At 35.6% G+C, this 10,996-nt stretch overlaps 1 protein-coding gene across 1 annotated transcript in view; it reads right to left on the bottom strand.

Annotated features, from left to right (window-relative positions):
* Positions 1–4,837: 4,837 nt before the first annotated feature.
* Positions 4,838–10,996, bottom strand: part of DOCK8 (dedicator of cytokinesis 8) — a 90,180-nt gene continuing 84,021 nt past the window's right edge. The window contains exons 41-47 of the mRNA XM_015818030.1: positions 10,411–10,545; positions 9,497–9,586; positions 8,489–8,725; positions 7,837–7,980; positions 7,334–7,440; positions 6,675–6,845; positions 4,838–5,926 (exon numbers count right to left, since the gene is read on the bottom strand). Of these exons, the coding sequence (XP_015673516.1) occupies positions 5,869–5,926; positions 6,675–6,845; positions 7,334–7,440; positions 7,837–7,980; positions 8,489–8,725; positions 9,497–9,586; positions 10,411–10,545 (942 nt within the window). The 3' untranslated portion in view covers positions 4,838–5,868. The remainder of the gene's footprint in view (positions 5,927–6,674; positions 6,846–7,333; positions 7,441–7,836; positions 7,981–8,488; positions 8,726–9,496; positions 9,587–10,410; positions 10,546–10,996) is intronic.

Below are 10,996 nucleotides of genomic sequence, written 5' to 3'. Positions count from 1 at the left end.
TGTTTTTATATTTTGATTTTGTCTGGTGCTTCTTCAATTTTATTTTTTATTTATAGCCAGTCCAATATCTCTCAACACACTAGTTTTCAATGACTGAGACCAAAAGCCCATGGCAACATAAATCACTGTTTATACATTCTAATGGCTTGATTCATACACCATCAAGCCAATGGTATGAGATTCAATGTAGTGTCGTGGTTAAAGAGAGGTGAGATGCAGATTCTAATCTGTTCTCAGCCATGAAAGCTCATTGGGTAACCTTGAACGAATCACTCTCAGTCAAACCCACTCACAAGTTGTTATGGAGAAGCCATTTGCCTGATTAGTGTTATAGATTATCAATATAAAACAAGTATTTCTTACATTTTTCCCAAATCTATTTGAAGGGGGTCCTAAAAAGTCTGTAATTAAAATTAAATTCACAATTTAGTGATCAGTTTCCAATTTGTGACATATCAGCCTTGATTGTTATTGAATTCTAATGAATGTATCATCCATAGCTTGCCTCAAGAGTTTTTCAAACTGTAGATCTGTCAACGTTTGAAATGTTTCCTCATCTGCATTCTCAAAATCTCTTATTTCTTCATCTCATGCTTAAGGACACAGTGTAGGCTTTCTCTTTTATCCCCTCCATTTGCAATTAAACATGATTTAAGTCCTTGTTTCACCCTTTCTGTTTTTCCTCAGGCCAATCACTTTAGTTAATCCTTATTTTTGTTTACTGTTTTTTACAGAAATCATACCATTATAAGATATAGCTTTCAACAAGAGTTATTTTTTTTCTTTATTCAGTCTCTGTTCAGTATAACTCCAATCATAATTACTTTGTTTTGTAAGATTGGAATAAAGAAATTTAAAAAAACTAATTCTTTTCATCTTTTCCATATTGGTTTTGAACTTATTTTTTTCTCATTTTCTAAAATGACAGTTGAATAATTTTAAAATTTGCTCTTAAATTGATTTTAAATTAATATAACTGACAGGGTCATTATCATTTTTTATTCTTATTACAACTTTGACTACAGTATTGCAAATCTTTGTGAATTGATCTTGGCAGATAAAATGTTACAACTGCAACCATAACCCCAAATATTCTTGATTATCAATTTTATTTATTAAATAAATAAATAAATTAAATTCTCTCATTTTTCCATTAAGAGCTTTTATTGGTGTTTACCAAAACATAAATAACTGCCTCTGATTATTAATAACTCTGATAAAGTATATGTATTCAGCAAACCTAAAGAAGTCAAGGATTGACTAGATGGGGTGGAGAAATGGGATGGCTGTTGTCTTCCCAACCTCCAAATCCTCATTACTGTATATTCATTTTTGTAAATTCTTAATGTAATAGCAGAATATCCTGAAATGTGGAATATATTTTTAAATTGTATAATTCCTGGGGCAACCATAAGAAATCAGAACATACGCTGAACCAGCTTTCTGCTTTCTGCTGGTGTTCCCCTGAACTTCTTCCCTATGTGTACAATCTAAGGTAGGGACGATTAAAAATACAAACATCTACTCAAATGGTTTGCTTCCATTACTGTGAGTTTATGTGGGATAGAAAGGAAGAGCAAGGATTTAAGCAAAGAGCAGGACTTTGAAGAGCTCTGAAAAGAGACAGATGGAATTGAAGGCCAGACTAGACCACCTTGACTAAAAGCAGCTGTCTGAAGCTGAGAGAGTATGTACAATTAGTTTACACAAGACACTAAATTAGGAGCCTTTATCAGATTATGCCCCCACCCCATACACGCAGAAATGATAAATGAATTTGTGTGCTTCCCTTCTCATAACTAAAGCTGATAAATTCTTTGCGTTTGAAGTTGGACAAGTAATATCCAACTTTCTAAAAGAAATGTAACTTTCATCACATTTTTTTTGACTGAGGCTTACATTTATCAGCACTGCTTGTAGGTTGATCATTTTTAATTTTTCATTTACCTCTGTTCTAGGCTAGTAATGTAAAATAATGGCTAAAAATACTGAAATTCACTAGCATGTACATTTGCTCACAAAACATTCTGAAGGCAGGTTATGCTACTTATCACAATGCTGGTTCTGGACAGCACTTAGCAAGTGGTGTCATGGAGCTTGATACCCCAGAGGATATGGTTTTTAAGTACAGAATCATTCCATTTTATAGTTTGGATGGATGGATCTATGACTGATTGGTAAGGAGAGAGAGAAGATAGATGATGATGTACAGTATATGATAGATAAATGATAGATAAATAGACAGACAGATAGATGAGAAAGAGATGATAGGAGAGAGAGATGATATAGTGCTTTGACAAGTGGTTAGACCTACTGGTTTAGTTCTCTCTCAAAACTTGCTCCAGGTTTTGCTCTCTATTTTGTGCAAATCCATTGCAAGTTGTCCAGGTCTGAGTTTTGATAATACTACCATTTTGCCTATGCAAAATCAGGTAAACACCCCCCCCCTGAGGGTGATTATGACCTACAGTTTGAGAATCCATGCACAAAGCTGTAATGTGGTTTACCTAGATTTAGCTTAACTGAGAAAGGTATTCTAGGAGCTAAAAGATTGGCACCCCCACTGCCAATCCTCAACAGAAATGCTCACAACAATGAAAACCTTGGACAGGAGGAAAAGCGCCGCCGGGTGGGTAGGCAGGTGTCTTGCTCGGTTGTGCTTGGGGGGCACTTTTTTCAGTGCCATTGTAACTTCGAACAGTCACTAAGCGAGCTGTTGTAAGTCGAGGACTACCTGTACTTTATCGCTTTTTTCCTTTTTTTGGGGGGGTCATCAGGTTTTTGAAAACTTGCTAGGCGACTGGTGGTACTCGGATGTTCTCATATCCTAAAAGTGGTACAATGGGTGAAAAGGTTGAAAAGCCCTGTCTTAAATGCCCTAACCCTCCTTATCTTCTGAACTCAAATAAGGTCAGCCAGCTGCTTCTGTTTGTAGACAATAGGCTCAAAAAGTTATATATAAGACTTTGTAAGCTGTAAAGTCTCACTTCAGGCTAATAAAGGCACAATCCAGCTATTACTAATATTTTTATCAACTTTAAAATGTACTTGTTTATTTTTATTTATCAAATTTTGAAACCACCCATCTCCCTCACAGAAAAACTCTGGGCAGCGTACAGATTAAATATGATGACATAAAACAGTACAGGGAGGTTAAAATTTAAAACGTTGCAACCTGACTCAAGTTTGTCAGATGTCGTGTGAAGAATCTGTCCCACTGGCTCGTCACGCTGTATGTGTATTTTAATAAAATACAGGCTAGTTAGGACAGGTAAAGTGGTTGACTTTCTTTTCTCTCTGCCTTGAGATTTTCCACAGCTATTTCTAAAAAACAAACAAATGGCAAAGCTGAACACAGGAGTGAACAAATGGAATGTGTTAGGTCCCTTTCTCCATTCAGTGTTGATTTTGTATTCTTGAAGATATTCCAAAATACTTCAAGGGAGAGCACTAAAAAAAGACACTTTGCTGATACACGCCAAGACCCTTAAATTATTAGTTTTTAGGAAATGATCTCACTGTTTGCTTTACCCAACTGACAATACAACATGATTAATGAGAATGCCACTTTAAAGAAGCTTCTGTGGAGCTTTAATGTATTATTTTGAAAAGCAGTAAATAAGGTTACTTGCTTTTTTTTTCAGTTCAATTCAGCTACTTTCGTTTCAAGTTAAAGAGAGCAATTTGTAACAGGAGAATAAGCTAGCTGAATACTGATGCCCAATCAGCAATTCTGAGATATAATGCTACAGTAGAGAGAATTGCATATTGGCTACATAGAATCCTGAGTTTAATGAAGCCATGGAAACCAAGAACAGATTGATTACCCTGTTCATTGTTCTAAGGTGCTGTTCAGATGTAGAGCCATTTGCATGCTCATATTTAGCTGGTCTGGGGGAAAAAATGCAGATCTAAAGCTATAGATAGTCCTCAACGTATGACAGCTGGGACCAGAATTTCCATTGTTAAGTGATGTGGTTCTTAAGTGAGTCATCATGTGACCGTGCCCAATTTTATAACCTTTTTTGCTGTGGTCCTTTAGCAAAACCATGCGTTAATTAAATGAATGCAGCTTCTCCCAAAGACTCTGCTTGCCAGAAGCTGGCTGGGAAGGACACAAATGGTGATCATGTGATTCCAGGACCCTGCAATCCTTGTAAATACATGCCAGTTGCCAAGCACCCGAATTGTGAATATGTGACAGTGAGGATGCTGCAATGATTATAAGTGCAAGGAGTTAAGTCACTGTTTGCAGCACTGTTATAACTTCAAATAATTGCTAAATGAGTGTCTTAAGTCCAGAACCACCTGCACTGAAAAAGAGTACCAGTGTTAGGTCCAAGAGTATCACAACTATGTAATGTCAAACACTGCATATAGCTTCCTATTGCTAATGAACTAATAATAATAATAATAATAATAATAATAATAATAATAATAATAATAATAATAATAATAATAATAATAATAATAAAATTGAAAGGGACCTTGGAGGTCATCTAGTCCAACTCCCTGCTCAGGCAGGAAAGCCTATACCAGGGATCTTCAAATGTGGCCCTTTTATGACTTGTGGACTTCAATTCCCAGGATTCCTCAGCCAGGCACGCTGGCTGAGGAATTCTGGGAGTTGAAGTCCACAAGTCATAAAAGGGCCAAGTCTGAAGACCCCTGCCCTATACCATATGTTGCTTAGAGTAGCTGACATTTGTCAAAGTCTTGTTTTACTTTCTTCTTTTTCGAACATGGAGTTTGTAAGACTAAAGAGGATAGTATAGTGCCACTGCATTTGAATTAGAACTCAGATAAGGAGGTTTCGTACTAAAATAATATTTTATTTCACCTTAAAAAATTGTATATACTAATTTTAGACTTTTAAGTATAAAAGTGCCAAAATATTTACGGTAGTTGCCCTTAAAGACTTGGATATTTCACAACACTATATACATATACACAGGTATGTAACAGAAAAAAAATATTTTTACCAAATATTCAGAAATATGGGATTATCAAGAAGCACTTCGTATTTCTAAAATTGTAATAAATCTAACTACTAGTTTTATAATAATAATAGTAACTCAAATGTGTATGAAGGCCAGCACCAACTAAAGAACTGGCAACTGTGAGTTCACATTGTTATGTACATAACAATGTAGCTATAATAATAAGAAAAAAATGTAATTAAGATGGGCTCTCCATTGTTATCAAATCCTATTTCCTCAAGTTTATTTAACTTGCTTTTTATGTTTTTTGATAAAATAAAACTTCAGCTTATATGATATAATTGCTTAACAGGCCGATTGCAATGCTACCAGTCAAGCATTTAAGACTGTTGATTTCATGCAACAAATTGCAATTGTACATATTCATAATTTACCTATTGAACTCAATCAGATTTTACTTGAGCTAAATCTTGTTTAATTAAACCTTACTGTTGATATTTGCACTCCCTAGAGAATCTGTCTATATAATTTGAATGCCATCCATGATTAAGCTAAATGCTCTTTATATTAATTCTGGTCATTTTCATAGGACTTCTATGATCAAAGATCAGCAAAGTAGTCTTCACAGATACTCAAACATATAAAGAGGGAAGACAGCGCAACATCATTCACTGGCCTTTATATCTTTGGAGAAAATGCAGGAATATTTTCTTTGAAAATATTAAACTGAAAAAAATCTCAGCTGTCTGCTCTCTTGCAGCCAATGGACATTTTGACTCATTTGTAACAATTGCTGGTCATGATATTGACAAAATGTGGTCATCAGGAATTGTGAGAAGGGCTTCTTTCTACATGGCACACCAGCCAGTAGCTTCCTTCATTTGATTCTGTTGCCGAAGGATTGCTTGTTTTCATAAGATTATTATTCTTAAGAGTTCTGTGTGGGCAGTTCATACTTCCTTAGACTAGAATTCTTGAAAGAATCTCTGAAATGAATAACAATTATAAAATAATTTTAAAATGTGGAAATGGATATGTGTGGAGAGAGCGAGAGAGATTTTAAAAAGATAATCAAATAACAGACTTCTCAAAAATGTATTAATATATTTTGAGAAGCATTTATTATTCAATATACTTCTATTATTATATGACTGATTATATAGCTATATATTACTGTAACACATTGTACCGAGTACCAACTTATATAGGAAAAACTGTAAGAAAAGACGTGATCTATTCAAAATTGAATACTATGTTCATATAATATAGCATTTAAATCTAGATAGCTATGGTATAAAATTGATATCATTAAAATCTAGAGGGTATATAGAAAATTCGCCTCTACAGAAATGTAAAAATAGAAATGCAAATCAGGCAAAAAAAAAACCATCAATAGGTTTTGCCTTTTTGCATTTCTTTATCTAGGCTAATTCTTTAAAAGCACAACTTCATTTCAATTTAGAAATAGTTGAATTATATCGCTGTATCACAGGGCTACATTTGTGCATGGATGGAGATAGGATATATTCTCCGTGTAGCAACTGTAACTTAAATCAGGAATAGGTTAAAGTTCCTTTTCTGCATTCTAAGGATTATCCCAGTTTATTGTGCAAATACAATTTTATTAACACTATATAATAATTCTGATGACTTGATCCTAACTGGATGTTCCTCATTCTCGCGGGACACATTTTTGACGCAGTCAGCATTTAAAATGCAGTACTATTTTAATACCTTGAAATACTGTTACATTTCACAATAGGTTTATATAGCTCTGGGATTTTCCTCCTAATCATTGGTCTGAGGCTGTTCTCCAATTTCTCATAGTTCTTTTTCAGTTCCTTATGATATTCTTTTTGCTCAGGGGTAATCAGGTGCCGGTTTTTTTCCAGTGCTTCTCCACACCTGTTGCCCAAATGATGGAAAAAAACATTTACTTGGTGATGGGTTACACTTAACTACATTAAGCCATGTGTAGTAATATCAAACCCTTGACCTGGATACATATTTTAGTGACCTCGTTCTGAAAAAGTAGGTTGGGGAAAGATGACTATGAAGAAGTAACATACTTCTTATGTTATAATCAGAGGCAATCTCATTATTAGTTTTCCTTCTATAAATGTAGAAATATCCTTTACTGATGATTATTCTATAATGAAGATGCTGTGACTTTTTACTTGTTAAATGTATGTTCTCCCACCTTTTCTGTAGAAGCTTAAGGCCACTAATATGAGGTTACTACTTCATTTTATCTCTGTAACAATAAGCCTAGGGGGTTCATTGGATTGAATGATTAGCCCTTATTATGAAGCCATCTCACGCCCAAATCTGCTAGTACAGACCCACTCAGGGTAATTACAAGATTAACTGATTTCTCTGTCCTCTTTACTTACCTCATTATGAACTCTTTGAAGCATAATCTCAGCTTGTTGTGATGTCGGTAAAGTTTTGGATCATCTGGAATCTCCGCGAGAAACACTTGAGCTACCTCTAGTGGTCCCTTATTAGAATAACATTTTACTGTATTAGGGAACTACATAAGCATGTAACACCCAGTAGAAAGCAAAGAACAAAAGGGTATTTTTATTGGGCAATGAACTTTCAGGGAATCCCAGTTGCAATAGAATGGGGCAAAATAAGAAGAAAATCAGCATCAGGAATCTACTTAATGGTAGCACTGATAACTGATAACCTAGATCAGAAAGTAATGCCAATAGATTATACTACTGGTAGAGACTCAGGAATTATTGGACGATACGAGCAACTATGAAAAACTTAGTTGATTTCTAGAATGGGCATGTACATACATATTTATGACATTTTCATTGTTATTGTTTTCCCAATATGCTGAACAGAAAAGTGAAGCATAAGTATTTTGTTATTTATCCTTATGTACCTGGTTAACGGTGGCTCCCACAGAACCCTGAAGGACCATCTGGAGCATTTTGGCATCTGGAGGCACTTGGTGGGTGGCAACTGCTAGCTCAAGGGTTTTCTTTTGCATGTCTTCAATTGCTACTTCAATTGGCATCAGCACATACTGAAACCAAAGATGGATAAACATAGTCCATTCATAAAGAAAATTCAGACATTAATAAAATAAAAGTCTGGAAGACAAGCATAGGGCCCCAGAGTGGGGAAGGTCACACATGTACACTGGAGTCGGGTAGTGGTGGTGGTGGTTACCAAGAATTTGAAAGATTTACTTTGTGTTACCTCTAATATCTTTTTAAGGACTTGCACTACCATGTCTGGTCTGCAAAGCATCAAGGTTACTTAGTAGAAGGCAACAGTGACCCAGCATTTTCTGTATATCTCTGTTGCCATTTAGGAATTCTTAGCCGTTTTGCAAGTATTGTAACCTGTACACTATAAAGTTAAACACTATATAGTTTTAATGGCTTTTCCTGGTCTTAAAATGACTGAAAATTGTATCCTCAGCAGTTGCAATCAGAAGTAACTCCAAAAGTAGGGAAAAGGTGATTGAAAAGCCCAATGCAGCCCTGAAGCTACAGATTCACTGCTCCTTCTTAAGAAACATGCATTACCTCCTCCTTTTGAATGACATTGATTCTAGTTTTGATGTAAGGAAAAGCATGCATTGTGGTCAAAATGGTCTTCCGTTTGTACTGCTCACTCAGCTCTCCTCGTGGACGCCCATCCCGAGTAAAAGGGGTGGTGTACATAAATCGTCGAAGACCGAAGTTTTTCTCAAAGGGGGTTACTCTGCCTTTCATCTCATAATCATCAAAGTATGGCTCCACAAAAGTAATTTGTATATAGGCCTGGGGAGAGGGGAAAGTGGGTAAATGTATATGTAAATTATATGTTAGTTATTACTATGGTTCATCACACAATCAGCCAGATATATAGACTGGATTTGAGATTTTTATCCACCTATCGAGTCTTTCCCAAGGACTTGAGACAGGTAATGTGGATGCTTGATGGTGCTGAAGATATTGTCACAGGGTATAATTATTATTATTTGAGGTCTTCGCCTCGGTGTCGCCTCCTGGTTACAGCCTGGAGTGCTCCCTGATTTTTTAACAAGGTTTTTCAGAAATAGTTTGTCCCTGTCGGCTTCCTAGGCAAAGAGAGAGAGTGGTGGCCCAAGATAACTCAGCTGGCTTCATGCCCAAGGTGGGACTACAACTCACAGTCTCCTGGTTTCCAGTGTGATGCCTTTACTGCTGCACCAAGTAGGGTCACATAGGTTAATTATTATCAAGCTTAAGCTAAAGAGAATCACACATGAAAAAGAGAAAGTATTTGTTGTACATGTCTTGGATTCTGTTCTTATTTAGTTGACATTCATTACCAATCCAGCACCCACTGTGTAAGACTGGATCTTGCAAGATCACTCGCAAGACTGCACTTTAGTCTCTCTCTGTCATACTATCCTGGGAGTGTTCACCATAGGCATCGGGATCCTGTAAGACTGTGCTCTCTTTTCATTTGGACAAACATTTTGTCTTAATTTAGGTTCAGATTTTAGGGGCTTTTTACTGCAAAATAAAAGATTTCTAACTGTAGAGTTAGAAGTAGTGTTACCATACCTTTCTGGGATCTAACTTGTTCTTTTTGACAGGAATAGAGTCTTTGATCACAACAATGCGATCTTCTCCAAAGCATTGACCATAAAATCCCTGAGAAGGAAACAAAATCATGAGTATATGTAATACATACAAATGCAAGTCTACGAAATAAGTCAAGTGATAAGATGAAGTGCAATTTAAGGTGCTACATGACATGGGGCCAGATTATTTGAGGGACCACATGAACACATCCCAACATATCTGGCAGTAGAGGCATAATGATACCTAGGAGATGAACCTTTTCTGCTGTAGCCCCTCTCCTTTGGAACTTCATCCCCCTGAGGGGGGACTCGCCCCAATCCTTATGGTTTATAAAAGGAAAGAATTAGAAAAAGTAGCTGTGCTGATTTTTAAAAATAGTGGTTCTTCCTGGGTCTTTTATATTTTTAATATTGTTTAATTATGTTTTAAGATTCAAGTAATACATTATATTACTTGTGTAGAATGGTATTTATACAGTATAAACTACAGATTAGCATTCTGAGCTTTTATACTGCTATGGTTCCCTTTATTTATATGGCAACTCCTTATTTAAATGGCAACTGGTAACTAGAGATAACTAGAAAGCAATGTAAATCGTAAGACTAAATGCTTTCCAATTTATAAAGATCTTTTGATGTTTAAGTTGAGCTAAGCTCCTAGGTTTAAAAGAATATTTAGTGAAGTAAAATCTCCAGGTCTGCATGGACTATAAATCCCAGAATCCCCAGAAGGCATTGTAGAGGCTGCTGTCCCATTACAATTGGAGGGCATGACATGTAGTTCAGGAGATTGTAAACGAAATTATTCCTTTACCATTTCCATTCAGTTTATAAAACTGTATTTTTCTGAATATTCTTTTGCTACAGTTTCTTATTACAGGTGTAATTACCTACCTCCAGTCGGTGAGATATCTCATGAAGTTTGGTTATGGCAGGTTCTTTATAAACAAATTCTTGTTCATCCAGATCTCCAAAGATGGCTCCATAGAAACCGACACGGAAATAAGTCCCAAACATTCTCTTTTGACCCTGATTGATTACAAAATAACTGAAATAAACCTGTCTTTTTGCAGCAATTTTCCAAAGAGCACTTATATTTTACTTTTAAATGTTGTCAAGCGTGAACATCCGATGTTAGCAGCATTGACATTAAAGATTCTTTAAGGTAAACAATGCCTCAAAGTTCTTTGAAGAGCTTTTTCTTTCGGAACCATGACAAATGTATCCCTGAACTGACTAGATCAGGGGTCTCAAAACTTGGCAATTTTAAGACTTGTGGACTTCAGGTCCCAGAATTCCCCAGCCGCATGGCTGGCTGAGGAATTCTGAGAGGTAAAGTCCATAACTCTTAAAGTTGCAAATTTTGAGACTCCTGGACTAGATAGAAAAGAAAGAAGCAAAAATGCTATAATAATAATAATAATAATAATAATAATAATAATAATAATAATAATAATAATAATAATAATAATAATAATAA

This window comes from Protobothrops mucrosquamatus, unplaced genomic scaffold, assembly GCF_001527695.2.
Source record: "Protobothrops mucrosquamatus isolate PMUCROS unplaced genomic scaffold, P.Mucros_1.0 scaffold667, whole genome shotgun sequence".
Lineage (NCBI taxonomy): Eukaryota > Metazoa > Chordata > Lepidosauria > Squamata > Viperidae > Protobothrops > Protobothrops mucrosquamatus.
Note: the sequence above shows the minus strand (reverse complement) of the source record. Positions and strands in the feature narration are given on the sequence as shown.